The sequence below is a fragment of the Puccinia triticina genome, chromosome 9A (assembly GCF_026914185.1).
Source record: "Puccinia triticina chromosome 9A, complete sequence".
NCBI lineage: Eukaryota > Fungi > Basidiomycota > Pucciniomycetes > Pucciniales > Pucciniaceae > Puccinia > Puccinia triticina.
The window spans coordinates 5,042,125-5,058,356 of record NC_070566.1 but is presented as its reverse complement, the minus strand read 5'-3'; the positions used below and the strand labels follow the sequence as shown (position 1 = coordinate 5,058,356).

The 16,232-nt window shown below is 48.7% G+C and overlaps 1 protein-coding gene across 1 annotated transcript; it reads right to left on the bottom strand.

The window, feature by feature from the left end:
* Positions 1-8,573: 8,573 nt before the first annotated feature.
* On the bottom strand, positions 8,574-9,410 carry PtA15_9A523 (uncharacterized protein; the record flags this gene model as incomplete). The annotated part of the gene is made up of 1 exon (XM_053172741.1): positions 8,574-9,410. One exon carries the CDS (start codon positions 9,408-9,410, stop codon positions 8,574-8,576), a length of 837 nt encoding a protein of 278 aa, XP_053023951.1.
* Between the last annotated feature and the right edge of the window lie 6,822 nt (positions 9,411-16,232).

Genomic DNA, 16,232 nt, shown 5'->3' with positions numbered 1-16,232 from the left:
GTCTGTAATTATAACCTTGGGACAGCCCACATCATGTATGATTGAGTTCCAGAAGATCAGTGCTACATCCAAGGTAGAGATAGCCAAACGGGTCTGGGTACCCGCGACGGGTGCGGGTACTTTCTGTGAATTTCACCAATTTTGGACACCCGGACCTGGACACGGCACCAGCCAACGGGTACCGGCGGTACTTGAGGCGGGTACCGCGGGTACCGCACTGGTGACCGATCAAGTGGGGTATGTACACACCCCTCTCAATGGCCGGTCATCGAGCGCAGTACACACCCCTCTTGATGACCACACATTGAGCGGGGTGCACATCCCACTTGAGGACCAGCCATTGAGTGGGATGCGCACTCAACCCAATGACTGGCCATCAAGTGGGGGTGTAGGCCGGTCATCAAGCAGAGTACACACCCCGCTCAGTGACCGGCCATCGTAATCACCCTACTCAATGTCCGGTCATTGCCTGGGATGGGGAGCTGTGTACTCCGCTCAACGATGGCCGGTCATCAAGGGTGTGTACTCCACTCGATGACCGTTCATTGAGCGGGGTGTGTACTCAGTGACCGGTCAATGGTCATTGAGTGCGCATCCCACTCAATTGCTGGTCATGGAGTGCACCGGCCATCAAGTGAGATGTGTATCCTGCTTGATGTCCGGTCATCAAGCAGGGTGTGTACTCCGCTTGATGTCCAGTCATCAAGCGGGGCGTGTACTCCGCTTGATGTCCGGTCATCAAGCGGGGTATGTACCCCACTCAATGGCCGGCCATTGAGTGTTGATGGCCGGCCATTGAGTTGGTTGATGGCCGGCCATTGAGTTGGTTCATGGCCGGCCATCCACTGCTGACAATGGCGGGTACCTGTTTGGTACCCGGGTACCCAGTGATTTTCCGGCCCAAATTGCATACCCGGACCCGTACACGGCACCTGCGGACGGGTACTCAAAGGGGAGTGGCGGGTACCCGCCAACGGGTTCCGGGTACCGCCAAACGGGTACCCACTGGCCATCTCTAATGCAAGGCAGTATTGTCCTTGTAGCAAGGCGGAAACCGGGCCCATTTGGAGAACCTATCAATGACTACAAGAACTGCCTTGAAACTGTCCTTTCCTCCAGGTGTGGAACTACTCAAATGGGAGAATAGAGCTGGGAAGGGAAATGTATAACTACACCAGTACTAATCTAAGCTATGCTAAGGATGCTGATATAAGAGCTGCCTTCCTGATAAATACTACTGGGGATGATTGTAACACTAAGAAAAAGAAGAAAGGTGTGGCTTGTCTACTATAATCTTAGACTGACTAATACTATGAGCTGACTACTTGTACCTGTAGTGTATGAGGAGGAGAGGAGGATTAATGGGGGAAAAGATGAAATGGGATGTGCAAATGTGAATTATATATGCAGGGGGATATATTTCTGGTATGTGTGAAAGTGTATAGGATGTGTGAATGACAATGATATCTAATGGTGTGACAAAAGGTGTACTGATGAAGATGAATCTAATAGTGGGGGTAAAAGTTCATACAAGGTGTATGGGATAGAAAATGCATGTGGGGATACAACATCTAGAGAGGAGTATATATGTGGTGAAATACAAAAAGAGGGAACACATGATGAGCACAATTTAACAAAGTCTGAAGATGAGCAATTATGAAATGTAACAATGAAGTGAAGTAATGATGAGCTGTATTTATGTAGAGTGTGTCCAATCAATGGCCGGAAGTAAAAGGTACAATATTAATTTAATGACAGGGAATTGAACTCATGACGTCTTGTTGGGTTTTCACTTCCCTCTGCCTCTCTACACAGACTCTCTTGAAACATTGTATCCTCACACTCATGCTTGTTACACTTACAACGGTTGTCTTTTATTACTTGGTCATGCTGCTTTTCTTACTGATCATGTAGAATTTGATCCCTGCTCAGATTAGACTGATACACTGCAAAAAAAACTGTGTCAACTGTGAGCAGTTGACATGCGGCAACTCTGAGGAAGCTTGTGGTGTTGCACCAGCCTTAATCAAGGTTTGACTCAACCCAAGCTTCAATGCACAGTCACTGTGCACCTTGCACAGTAACTGTGCCAACAAAGGCACTTCTGCATTCATGTGGAGTTACAATGGCAGCTTGGCTTGAGTATCCTGCATGTCAACTGCAAGCAGTTGACCAAGTTATTTTTGCAGTGATAGCTTTCCTTGATTACTGCTTTCCTTTTATGTGCACGTGCTCTGCCTGTGACAGATACTAGTTTCTGGTGATAGTCTTCTGTGAGATTCTAGAGTGTTCTATTCATTTCTTTCCATATTCATTATAGCTCTCAACCACATGCTGATATCATGTACATAGTTTATATATACATAGCCTAGTGCACAGAAATCAAACCATTGGTTCTCTCCTTCTTTTTCCGCCCTTGAGCCGTTCCAGGGAGAAAATCCTCCTCTCACTGTCCAGCATATCCTTGCCGCGTCTCCGCCCCTTTTTGGGGCCTCTGGTCAAAAACCTAACATGTCTCATACATGAGTTGATTATTAATGAAGTCTTTAACCATTAGTTTATATGACATGTACTTTCTGGTTGTAGACACATGGACTAGTGTAGAGAATGTCAACCGGTAGCTGGCACCCGCAGGCGGGTGCCGCCTGCACCCTCTGCACACCCGCCAGGCGGTGCCGGATGCGGTGCCAGGTGCCCGTTCTTTTGGAAAAAGCGGTGCGGTACCCGGGTACCGCTTTCCCCCGCCGGGTTAATTGGGTAACCCTCGGACCCCCGGCCCCTACCCCGCTTTGAGCTGCCCTTGATGACTGAAAATAGACCTGTCATGGGCCAGGACAGGTCATTGAGGACGGCCCTGGTGCAATCATCAAGGGGAGTAACAACTCCCCTTGATGACAAGTGTGTACTGGTCGTTGGGGGAGCATGCCCGAATGTACCCTAAGCAATTCTAAATCGGGCTGAGCGTTGTTTTGGAAACGGGGGGAAAAAAATGTTTACAAGTGAAAAAAGCGCGCCATGTGAGCTACGTACACATTAATCTGTAACCATGGGAGGGAGGAGCAACAGTGGAAACAATGAGCATACATGAAAGCAAGAGTAGCATACAAAACATGCAACCAGGCAATCATTGTTGCCTGGTGGACAGGCAGATGAGCAAAGAAATGAAGCAGAGATTTGACAAGTTAACGGTCCAAGATGGACTGTTTGACCATATAAGCAACACTGCCGCCCCTCCCTGTTATCGGCACCTTGACTCAGCAGCCCCTTGTCCCCATACATCGCACCTCGCTCCCTTGCTTCCATCTTATGGCATCACCAAGTCGCCGTGTTCATCAAATTTGCACCCTCGAAGCAAGGATTGTTGCCTCTTCCATTACCCCAACAATCTCAAAGAGCTGTTCCTTGAACAACTAGGGAAAATTGCGGTGTATCCGCCGCAAGCTTTGGGAAAGGGAAAGAAATGGGAATTGGTCCTGAGTGGAATGTACAATGCAATATTTGGGAGAGCGCATAGAGTTGAGAATATTATGTACAAAGTGAAGAATGATGATTATAAGAGACAATGGGGAAGTTTGGTCATGGGATAGGGACATGAGATTCACCGTGTGTGCCTACCTTTGGTTGGCTAGTAAGGTTGCGTCGCCTGCCCGTCTGAGGACGTCAAGATTGAAGATGTTTGTCGCAGATCATGGGGCATCCATAGGCTCACAAACCATCCCAATCGACAAACCCGCAACGGGCGTTAACCGGGACAGGGCAACGTACAGTTGCCCGTGACTGAAAACCGGCTGTGGTAAATAGCGCCACGCGATCAGTGATAGGAAAAGGGTTGAGGGTATGGATGAGAGCAACTGGGGTCAATTTGGCTCCAGGCCTTGGGCCCCCAAAGAAATAAATCATATAACATAGCATTCAAGGCCCATATTGTATATATATACATGTGCAAAGAATCCTGATCTCTGGTTCACTCAAGCTTGTGCTGGGTGAGTTGTGCGCCTCCTGATCACGTCAAGGTTAAAAACATTGAGTTTGGAATTGGGCTGTGTTGGCTGTGTGACAATCCCTATTGAGAGAGCCATTATGGATGTTACCTGGGAGAGGGCAACATACAGTTGGCCATGGCTGAAAAAAGAGTATGGGAGGTACACCATGAACTTTGCACAAGTGATTGGCCCTGGGACTTGTTGATTGTGAGCGCAAATTCTATTGCAACCAACTGAAAAATACACCATTAGAGGCATTAGATTTGTGGATAAGTTTGATATTGGGGATGTTGCACGTAGAGCTGACATGCAATCTGGTAAGTATGGTGCACTTGAGCCCACCAGGGGCAATCTCATCTATCAATAGTCTAGTCCTGCTCCCAGGTCAAGGTTGCAGAGCAGGATTATGGGCATGGCAAACTTGATTTGGAGGGTTGATTCTGGCAGGCCGGGGATCAAGAACATACACCAGGAAAAAAACAATGATCACTTGTCTGCAGGTGACACAGCAAAGTAAAAAGGGGCCTTTTTACTATTTCATGTCACTTGTAGGCAAGTGATATTTTTTTTTCCTGGTGATGTGGGGGACTTCTTCTGTCACTGCTTCCTCTTCATTGATCCCATTCATATTGGTGGCCATGGCGTCAATTGAGAGGAACTCAGCAAATCACCCAAGCAGGTGCCGGGAACAAACATCATTAATGGTTGAGCAACACCAAAATCACATGTGAGCCATAATATTTGATGTTGGTGGCTCAATCTCCGGAGTGCAGAGGTGAACTGGGGTACATGGTGGTTATAACATGATTGGGAACAGCTGTCTCAGTCAGGCTTGCATATACGTCTCCAAAGTCCAGTGTCTGGGGGGTATGATATTTGTGCTGCCCGGTACTGTTTCCAATGGTCAGTAGCCAGCGGTAGAATGAAGCATTCAGCTCTGTCAGTGCAGAGTCTGAACCACCACTCAGCCTCAAGTTCTTGGTCAAGGAGAACTTGATAACATGGGCCCATACAGATGAGGTGATCATGAAGGCTGCCTCCAGGTCAAAGATAGTCCCATTGCGCACAACCAAGAGCATCTGTTGGAAATCCCCCCCTCCCAAATATGACTAACTTGCCACCAAAAGTTTGGCTGTCTTGCATAAGATCTTGAAGAAAGCGGTCTGCAACCACCTCAACAGCATGTCATGTTCCATTGAAACCTTGTCTCATATGATCACGCCTGCCTCTTTCAATACCTCAGCGCATTGAGACCAAAGGGCAAACATGAAGGTGCTGGTCAAGTGGATTACTATTGGAAATTTGAGCGGGGAGTGGGCAGTGGCACCATTGACTGACATTAGGGAAGCAGCATCTGAGGATGAAACCACTACTGCGGGGATGTGCATGGCTTTCAGGGAATGGATAACAGTATTCATTGTGTAGGTTTTGCCACACCCACCGGGCTCATCCACATATAGCATGCTGGCAGCATTTGCTTCCGCCAAATGCACAGCTAAGTCAACAATGATCCGTTTTTTATGGTTCAGGGTTTGTCACATTTTTTGGAATAGGTCTGCACACTCCCCTTACTGGAGATCTTCTTCATGCATAGTGTTTTCAATAATTGCCCCTCCCCAGCAGCGGGGGTATGGAGTCCAACCGGCAAGAGTTTTTCCACTCTTCTGAGGCTTCCTTGCCCGTAGGTAGTAGCAGAGCAAGATGTGAAGTTGATCTGAGGGGTTTTCGACCCGGTAGACCGTTTGGAGTTGGTGTGGCAGGTCATCCAAGAGCTCAACAGCAATGTGGTTGAACAATTCTTGGGGGTTTGAGAGTGGGCTGTGGATAAGTAGGATGCAGAAAAAATGATGTAGGGCTTTGCCCGTCTGCCAGCCTGCGGTTTTGTGCCAGCATTGGCAGCAATGCAAGTCTGAGGACCTCTGCTGTTTTCCAGTAAGTGTCATAGGTCCCTCTGTTGATTGTGTCCATGTCTGTGAAGCTAGTGATACCTTGTCAGTGTAACAGTAGCAGACAAAGGTAATATTTCTGGCCTTTATTGACAGTGGGAAAATATACCGGGCCCATCATTTTTGTGTGTCTTTTCCTTGCTTCAAACCTGTTGATACCTTTGACGTGAAATGTTGCAGGACCTTGTGATGGATTCCCCTGCTTGCCCAGAAGGCTTCCTCTTGGGCATAAAAATTACACTTGCTTGCCAAGGTCTGGGAATCATCTTGGGCAAGCGGGTACATGTACATATTACTTGGGGATTGTTCCGCTGGCGCATGATTCCAAGGAAGATTCCTCCAAGCAGTTAAAAATGGTAACTGCTTTCTGAGGGGGCTTTCCAAACGGGTACACCTTTGTTCTTGGTGGGATGGATTTTGTTCCATTCCCCCCATGACTTGTACCTGCTTGTTGAGGAAGATTTCTCAGCAAGCAGGTGCAAGGTCCTTGGACAGGAGGAATCCTCCCGGGCAAGTGGGGATCCGCTTGCCGGGGATGATTCCAACAAAGATTCCTCCCCAGCAAGCAGTGAAAAGACCCGCTTGCCGGAGTAGCCTCCTCCTTGGTGATGTTCTCGCCGTTGAGGACACCTTTCCAGAGAGCAGCTACCCAGCACCTGCTTGCCAAGCAGGATTTTATCTGCTAAGCTGTTGTATGCACCGGCACGCCAGTGAAGAATCATGCTTGGTCGCTCGGCTCTGAGGGCTGGTGTCTATAATGTATGGGCTCATCCTGGCTCTCTGGCTAGGGACAGTTGAAACTACATGGTGTCAGACGCTTTCACCAGGAAAAAAAAATAGTCACTTGATGGCAAGTGAAATGATGCAGCTTTGGTTTCTGCTTCAGAGCTACTCCATCACTGCTCCAAGTCTGCTCCACCGGCACTTGTAGAGCTTGCAGGACTGCACCAGAGCACTCAATGTGGCACAGTGAGCTGATCCTAATTTTTTCCCAGGAACAGCTGATGCTTGTCATAAGCTGAGCAGTAGCCATTGACTGAGCCTGGGCCAAAGCTGAGCATTGGCTGAGCCTGGGCCACAGCTGAGCATTGGATATTCCAAGCCTGAAACAAATCCAAGTGTCAGCTGAACCAAGAATATTCCAAATCTGAGCATCAGCTTAGCCAACAATGGTCCAAAGCTGAGCATCATCTTGGAAAAGGATTGTGCAGAGCTTAGGATCAGCTGGGACAATACTGTGCCAAAGATTTACACCAGCTGGGCCAAAAATTTTCAAAAGGTGAGCATTGGCTGAGCCAATGCTGGTACAAAGCTGAGCATTGGCTGAGCCAAGGCTGTTCCAAAGCTGAGTATCAGATTTTTTGAGACTATTCAAAAGATTAATATCACTTGAGCCAAGGCTGTTCCACAGCTGAGCATCAGCTGAGCCAAGGCTGGTCCACAGCTGAGCATCAGCTGAGCCAAGTCTGGTCCACAGCTGAGGATCAGCTGAGCCAAGGCTGGTCCACAGCTGAGCATCAGCTGAGCCAAGGCTGGTCCACAGCTGAGCATTGTCTTAGCCAAGGTTGGTCCACAGCTGAGCATCAGCTGAGCCAAGGCTGGTCCACAGATGAGCATAAGCTGTTACAGGAGTGGTCAGACTCAGAATCTGAGCATTGGCTGGGCCAAGATTTATCCAAAGCTGAAAATCAGCTGAGCCAATACTGGTCCAAAGCTGAGCATTGGCTGGGTCAATGATAGTCCTAATCTGAGTCTAAGCTGAGCCACGACTGGAATAAAGCTGAAAATAAGCTGGGCCAGGACTGGTTCTGATCTGGGCAACAAAGCTGAGCATGAGCTGGGCACCAAAGCTGAGCATAAGCTGGGAGCTAAAGCTGAGTATCAGCTGACCAGAAATGGAGATCAGTGGTGCCCAGCAAAAACTGAGGATCTCCTGTGGAAATTCTTAAACTGGTTAGATGGTGGGTAGATTGTGGGTAGATGATGGGTAGATGATGGGTAGATGGTGGGTAGATGGTGGGTAGCCCGCTGGAGCAGGCATGATGTCACTTTTCATCAAGTGACTATTTTTTTTTCCTGGTGTTTGTGAATGATATTCCGCATAAGGTGGTGTGTGTGTTTCCTTTGTGGAAAAGCGCCGGGCTGAGATCGGCAGCTCGTGACTAAGTGCAAGCAGATGAGCGGACTTGCGGTCACTACCCAGATTGGGAGTCCTGGGGCTGATCGTGGCATGGCTTCATGGAAGATGACCCCATGTTGTCATTCCTGTGGGAGGACCGGGAAACAGCAGCTGCGTGTTTTCTGATTTGCTTAAATAGGGCTCTTGTGTTCCCCATGAATCTCCCCCGGTCTGCTAAGGCTGTAGCACATCAGTGTAAGCCCTCCTACCCATATAAAACTGGTTGTGCGCATTGGCCTCCAAACCCAGAGCATCAGCTCAGTACCAAACTGCTTTGGGCACCAGCCCTCAAGGGGCTGAGCATCAGCTCCACCCCGCCCCGCGGCTTTGCCGCAAAATTGCTTCTCCAGCTGAGTGGGCGGCTTTGCCGCAAAATTGCTCCTCAAGATGAGTGGGTGGCTTTGCTGGAACGCTACTTGCCGCCTCTGGCGGCCAGGTTCTTTGAGACACAGAACAAAGTAATAATCATAATCCCATTGACAACAGGTCAGATTTCGAAACAAACATCTTCGAGTTCTTTGCCACCTTCAACAAGCCTTCCATGCGCTTGAACGCTCCCCATCCAAACTCTACCATTTCACCGACCAAGACCGCTGCCTCGGCGCCGTTCATAGAGGAAGTATCACCAACACCCCGGAACATAGGTGCTACCGTCTGAGTTGTGCTTGGTATGTGATCTTCAACCATTTGCAAGAGCGCGAAGCACACCTCCTGAAATCTGTTCATCAAACAAGGTGATGAAAGCTTGGCCATATCCTTCCGATCTTTCTTTCTCTTGAGCACATTGCTGATCTGCTTGAGCGCAGAAATTCCAGAGTTGAGTTCCGCCGCTATTATTCCTTTTGGAGTTAATTCTTCTGCTGATGCCATTGGCTCTATTGCTCTGTGGTTAGGGTGACTTTGTACCGGATTAGGAGCATTGGACCACCCAGCAGTCAAAGTTGGGTGTGCAGTGTTGAACGGACCATATTCTTGTCGGCCTGGGCGAGGTCGTTTGGAGAAATTTAACTTGCAAGGTGAGAAAACACCCGAGTTTCGTCGCTTGGAAGAGTCTGGTTGAGGGAAATTTGAGCTGTTGATGACCCCGTTAGCGGAACCGCAGCCAGGGTTGCTGTTGGTTTCAATAGTGGCGGGCTGGGGTCTACTGGGTACCTTTTCAACAACAAGCAGTTTGTATTCTCGCGCCAAGAAATACATGTGGATGCACGCGCTGCTGGACAGGGTGAAGAACATACAGCTGCAGGTGAGCAGGCGACCCTCGATGACTCCAAACGGAGGCAAGTAATCAACTCGGTAGGACATCTCAGTCGGCTTTGAAAAAGAGTCAACTTGGAACTAAGGTGCAAAGAAGGTCGAGTGCCAGGTCAGTTATCTCAATTGATGTCAAAGCCATTGTAATTAGAATGTAGAAAAACATAAATGATTGTTAAATTTGAGAATATGAGCGCCAATCAGCTCCAAGTACTCCTTGGTGAAACCTCTCGCCCGGTTCTTGGTGCTCTGTTGAAACTTGTTTGCGCGTTTTTTGAAAAATCCCGTGTTCGCCTGGCAATGATCCCTGCCGAAATCGGGCTTGACAACATCGCAGAAAGTCTGAGTCAGCTCATTGATGCGGGGTCGCTCAGATGCAGAGATGTATCGAGATTTAAGGACTCGGTGCCAGGCCTCCGCGTAATTGTTGGTATCCATTCCTTGGTGTGCGGTCTATTACAAGAATGAAGAGCATCAGTTCAATCCTAATTGATGACGGAACAGGAAACGTGAGACAAGGCTTACAGTCCGGTAGTATAACGGCCAGTGCTTAATGTAAGTATACCACTGTGAATCCACGTACTCTGCAAACTTTTTCGACACTTGCCGCCATTTGCTGAGATATATCATCATTTGACTCTTTGGGTAATCACCAGCATACAGCACCTGTCGGAAACCTTCCACTGCCTCGGACGACCAATTGCCCAAGTAGCTGACCGCTTTAGCCTTCAATGCTTTCATGACGTGGAACAAACACCAGTAGTGTCTTGGTGCTTGATCCATGAGGTCGCCAAATGCCGCCGAGACTGCTGTCTTGATAGCCAGAGCGCAGTCGCTCATCACAGCGAGGTGCACAAGCCCGCAGGAAGATCGGATCCAAGTGAGTATGCTTACGATAGGACCTCTGTGATAGAAAAGAGAAATCGGTTGTAAGTCAGCAACGCACTCTTTGGTTTTTAGTAGATGAATCATGTGGGAAGAAGACTTACATAACCAGGGAGCTGGTGAAGGCCCAGCATACAGGCAACCCCTTGCCAGTGACAGGGTTGCGGATCAAGACCGTATACAGACTGACTTTGCGGCCTTGAGAGAGAAAATAGTTTTTCACGGTGTTGTGCGTTGTGTCAATAAAAATCATAGTCTTCCCGTGTTCCATCATCATCTCACGTTGCCAAGGAGACTGAGGTAAGGCTGTAACCCGGGGTTCGGGTTGGGGCATGAGGCTCAGCCCGCACCCTGAACCCCGAACTTCCCGAAGTATGCCCCGAGCCCCGAGGCATACCAGCCATTTTTCATGATGTCCGATGGGCCCCTGGCCCGGCTGGCCTTCAGAAGGATTTGCCACTCAGTCAGCAACGTCGGACAGTCTGTCATGCCGCCAAAGCGCAAGGAACCTGATCGCTCCCCACCTCCTGATCAAAATTCACGAAATTCCAAGTCGGCAAAAGTTTGTCCAGAAAACCGGGCGAATCTGTGGGGCTAAGTTGAAGAGAGATAAGACCCAAAATTCAAGCCAAGATATCTCGCTATTTGAATGAAGATCCTGAACCCAAAGGAATCAAGATACTCAACTACTGGCGTACACAACAAGAAACTTACCCCCAGTTGGCGTTGATGGCGCGACGCTTCCTTGCTATTCCTGCGACAAGCTGCTCCTCCGAGCGTGTGTTTTCAAAAGGCCGACACGTTGTTTCTTGGCAGCGATCTGCCTTGGCACCAAGCAGCATCGAGCAGCTTTTGTGCATCAAGGACTGGTATCAGGCCTTCGGTGGGCCTTTATAGCCACTGTTGAGATAGTATGCTTATATCCATAGTAGTATGCTTCAACCATAACACAACTCAATCTTGTATATAGTCTTTACAAGATTGTTTCTGGGGTTTCCTTCCTTAGTGAATCAGAACCATCTTTTTCTCACTCCTGAGTGTCACATGACTTTCAGTCTGTGAACTTCAGTGTTTGTTCCCCGTGTCCCTCTCAACAGCCACTTTTATCGCTCATCTTGTCTCCTTTTCACTCATATAAACACAAACTACATTGTATATAGACACCCGATGGCCAATACTCTGCATACACGACTACAAGCAGCCCAATAAAAACTTAAAAACCTCAATCATGTGCCATTTCCGCATGCTCCCCCCCCCCCCCCCCCCCCTCTAGCATATTCATCATGCCCCGGGGTTCGGGGCATGGCCAGAGTCCGTCCCGAACCCTGGACCCCGGGGCATGGGTTCGGGTTACAGCCTTAGACTGAGGCCGCAATTATAAACATTTTTTTGAGATCTTTTTGAAAAGTTTTTGAACTTGCCCAAAAAAGAAATTGAACTTTTTTTTGAGATCTTTTTAATTTCAAAAATACTGCAGATGCACTCAAATACACCCAGGAGGTGTGTTTGAACCATTTTTGGAAGAAAAAAAAATGTTTTCATTTTGTTTTCATTTTGTTTTCAAATACTTTTCAGTTCATTTTCAAAAACTTTTCAAAAATATCTCAAAAAGGTGTTTATAATTGGGGCCTGAATCACAAACAGAAACACATTGGAATCGGTCAAAACAGGGGCATAAGTGTGCCAGCTGGTACTGATCAAGTGTGATTGCCAGAGATGTTGTAACCCCAGACTGGGTTACCGTTAGGGCTCTCCTAGACCCCCTTCAATCTACATGTATATAAACTTGTCCCTCAGTTTCTCTACATGTAATGTGATTGTGCGCATCCTCTTGCCTGTTTCTCATCAAGAGAGACATTGACACGAATACATCCTGATCCCGTCTAGCTTGAAAAGTAAGCCGGGTCTTGACCAGGTAGTTGACATGGTCGTATAGGACAGAATTGGCTGCTGGAACAACAACACCGGTCCTATTACAAAACTGAGGTTTTGGGGGCGCAGTTAAAATTCAGTACTAGTACCTTCCACGCCTACCAAGCAGAAAAAGTGAAAAACTTACGGCGGTGAGGTCTTGAGATGACAAGAGGCAATGGATACCTTTCCATCCAATGCCCAAATCAACACGGGCAATGATCCAGTCATTGATAAATTTGGGAATCCGAGTGTTTTCATATCTTCTTTGGTGTTGAGCTTGTGTGAGTGTTTCCAATGCCAATCAACCCGCAGCAAGTCTGTGGCAATGTGGTGGGTGATGGTGAATCTGGCCTTGCAGCCACACTTCCTTCCAGATTCATCTTTCCAGGAGTTTATCGGAGCCTGGTAGTGCCCGTTGCAAGGACATTTGTAATAGGGCTTGAAATAGTACTGGGTCGGTGGGCCATGTTTCTTGATCGGAGGTATTTTGACTTGATTTGTAAAGCAGTTGTCAAGGGTCCAACGAACTGTTTCTTGCATTTTTTCAACAAAAAGTTGGGCTTCCCCCATAGAGCGGCCGGGAATGGAAAAGCAAAAAGGATGACTGTCAAAAGCCAGAGCAGCGCCACCTAGCCAATGGACCATCCTCAACGTGCACGGAGCAAGCCTGACACCGCAGGGGACAGGGACTTCTTCAATGAAAGGTTCTGGGACAATATCTTCAACATCGAGGATGAGGGGATATTTGTTGCTGGAGGGTTTTAGTTTGGTTTTTAGCATTGCTTGGAGGGACAAGAGGACTGAAGAATGTGGAGACAATTTTGACGCGGCGGTTGAGGTGATTGAAAGCATTATTTTGATAGAGGGTGGCAAGGAACCTTGCAGATGAGTGATTGACAAGACGTTTAGCAATGGCAATGCAGAGGGCGAAGTGGTGAAAGAAGAGAAGCTGAGGGGGAAATGAGGAAGGAATGCTAAGAAGCTGAGGGGAAAGGGACCGGAGGACGATAAGGCCGGCAAAGTATAATATGTGAGGATTTTCAAGCTTATGGAGGAAGGGTGTGACAGAGTCGGGCAAGTGGAGGTAACTGATAGGGTATGAAATGATGAAGTATGTACAGAAGGATGTGATTTTATGCGGGCAAAAACGGTGACAGCTTATATTTTCTGTCTAGATAAGAAGGTTAGAAGGATAGGTTGCTCGGCAAAGGTTGAGGGTGGTGTTTGATGAATGAAAAACAAGATATGATGGCTCCGGGCCAAGTGAACAATGGGATGTTAGCTGGGTTGATTGTGGTGTCAGCAGTTCTACTTATATGGTGGCCTCACGGTCCCAGGGCTCTACTTGGGAAGACAATACTTCAAATGTTTTACATTGGAGGCGAACTCAGAAAACCGGGCATGCAACATTGTGTAGAATAATCATTGTCCTCATCATAGTTACTGGGCCGGAAAGCCAAGGCAGTAATCACCCAGTGTGATACCATTTTTTTCCTGGGGCCTGTGTCTAAGGTTACATGTCCCGATTAAGAATTGCTTAGGGTATTTTCAACCGAGCGTTGGGGGAGTACCCTTGATGACAATGACCAACCTATTTGATGACCAGAACAGGTTGGTCATCGCTTTTCTGGTCATTGAGAGATCCTCCCCTCAATGACCGACCTGTTTTGGTCATCGAGGGGAGGAACTTATGATGACATATATCATTCCGGTCATTGAGGACCCCCCTTGATGATCTCTTTGATAAAAAAAATCCAGCAGGTACTGCTGGTACCCGCCTAAAAGACCCGTGGTACCTGCCAGGCGGTGCCGGATGCGGTGCCGGGTGCCCTTTTTTGTCAAAAAACTGCGCCGGTACCGGCGGTGTAAATGGTACCCGGGTCCGTTTTGACATTCTCTACTTCTTTTATCATCAATCGGAGAGGGTTTCTCTCCACTCTGGTGGTGAGTGCTGAGACTGGATATGCACCAAGTGAAATTAGAGAGCTACATAGTAAACCATTTAATTTCTAGCACATGTACCAGTACTTATTTTGTGTGGGTATCTTTTTTTTCTTGAAAAAACTTCATCATATTTTATGCTTTTTTCAACCCCAGAAATTTTTTTCAGGGGTGGCTCACTTTAATTATCTGTTTCAATTTCATAATGCCCAATGTGGGTCACATCACATTATCTGTCTTTGGAGGCAAAATAAAAGAGTTTTGGCATCCACATTCTTTGGTCCCAAACCAAGGAAAAAAAGTACTCATCTCTGGTTTGGGACCGTAATCATTGCTGAGCTGGGGAGGCTGGCTCACCAGCACATACCTCATGGCTCATCCAGCTCACCCAATGCAGGCACTGAGTCAGCTCCTCCAGCTCCACCCACCACACATCTTTCCAGCTCTTCCAGCTCTGGCCCAAGGCAAGATTGCCAGCTCTCCCAGCTCCGCCCGCCACACACCATCCCAGCTCTTCCAGCTCTGGCCCAAGGCAAGATTGCCAGCTCTCCCAGCTCCACCAACCACACACCATCCCAGCTCTTCCAGCTCTGGCCCAAGGCAAGACTGCCAGCCCTCCCAGCTCCACCCACCACACACCATCCCAGCTTTTCAAGCTCTGGCCCAAGGCAAGATTGCCAGCCCTCCCAGCTCCGGATGCTAAGACTGCCAGCCCTCCCAGCTCCACCCACCACACACAATACCAGCTCTTCCAGCTCTGGCCCAAGGCAACATTGCCAGCTCTTCCAGCTCTGGCGGCCACACACCATCCCAGCTCTTCAAGCTCTGGCCCAAGGCAAGACTGCCAGACCTGCCAGCTCCGTGACCCACCACACACCTTCCCAGCTCTGGCCCAAGGCAAGATTGCCAGCTCTCCCAGCTCCACCCACCACACACCATCCCAGCTCTTCCAGCTCTGGCCCAAGGCAAGACTGCCAGCCCTGCCAGCTCCACCCACCACACACCTTCCCAGCTCTTCCAGCTCTGGCCCAAGGCAAGAATGCCAGCCCTGCCAGCTCTGTGACCCACCACACACCTTCCCAGCTCTTCCAGCTCTGGCCCAAGGCAAGATTGCCAGCTCTCCCAGCTCCACCCACCACACACCATCCCAGCTCTTCCAGCTCTGGCCCAAGGCAAAACTACCAGCTCTCCCAGCTCCGGCCCCCAACCACCATCCCAGCTCTTCCAGCTCTTGCCCAAGGCAAGACTGCCAGCTCTGCCAGCTATGTGACCCACCACACACCTTCCCAGCTCTGGCCCAAGGCAAGATTGCCAGCTCTCCCAGCTCTGGCAGCCACACACCATCCCAGCTCTTCCAGGTCTGGCCCAAGGCAAGACTGCCAGCCCTCCCAGTGTAGGGTAGCATAGTGGAAATCTGCTACCTTTTAATGTAGTGTTAGTGCAATTCAGCTGTCTCTGTGCTAACACTATCTGCCAGTGGTGCAAAAAATGTACCCAATAAGCTGCTCTGCAGCACTCTCTAGCGGGTTAAACAGGGCCACTGTTAGCAAGGCTATGCTAGTATAAATGTTCCCTGTACCCAGTTGAGTTTAGCTTGATTCCGCTAAAACTAACCAGTGCCCTGTTAGCTGTTTAATTTCTGCAAAGCATAAACCAAGCCTTCTTTGCTGTGTTATGCCAGTTTTCATCTTGTATTTAGGCTAAATTCTGCCAAGCTTGCTTGAATTCAAGATGGCCCCTTGTACCTGGGTACCTGCCAACAAGTACGGGTACCAGCCTTAAAATCCGGAAATTTTGCGCACTGGCACCCCACAGGGAAGAAAGGGCTGGCACCCAGGTACCTGCAGGTGTGTGCCCCATTTTTGGCGGTATGAAACAATCCAAGGATATTGCCCTCTGGTTTCAGAGGCTGTATAACCTCTGGTTGCAGAGGTTGGATAGCCTGCAACCAGGAGTCTCATTCTGGTTGCCAAGGCTGTATAGCCTCTGCAACCAGGAGGACTTCCTTCTGTTTGCCAAGGCTGTATAACATCTGCAATCAGGAGTATTTCCTTCCGGTTGGTTGCTGATATCTGGCAACCTGAAGGAATTCTTCTGGTCAAAGAGGTTGTATGACCTTGGCAGCAGGGAGGA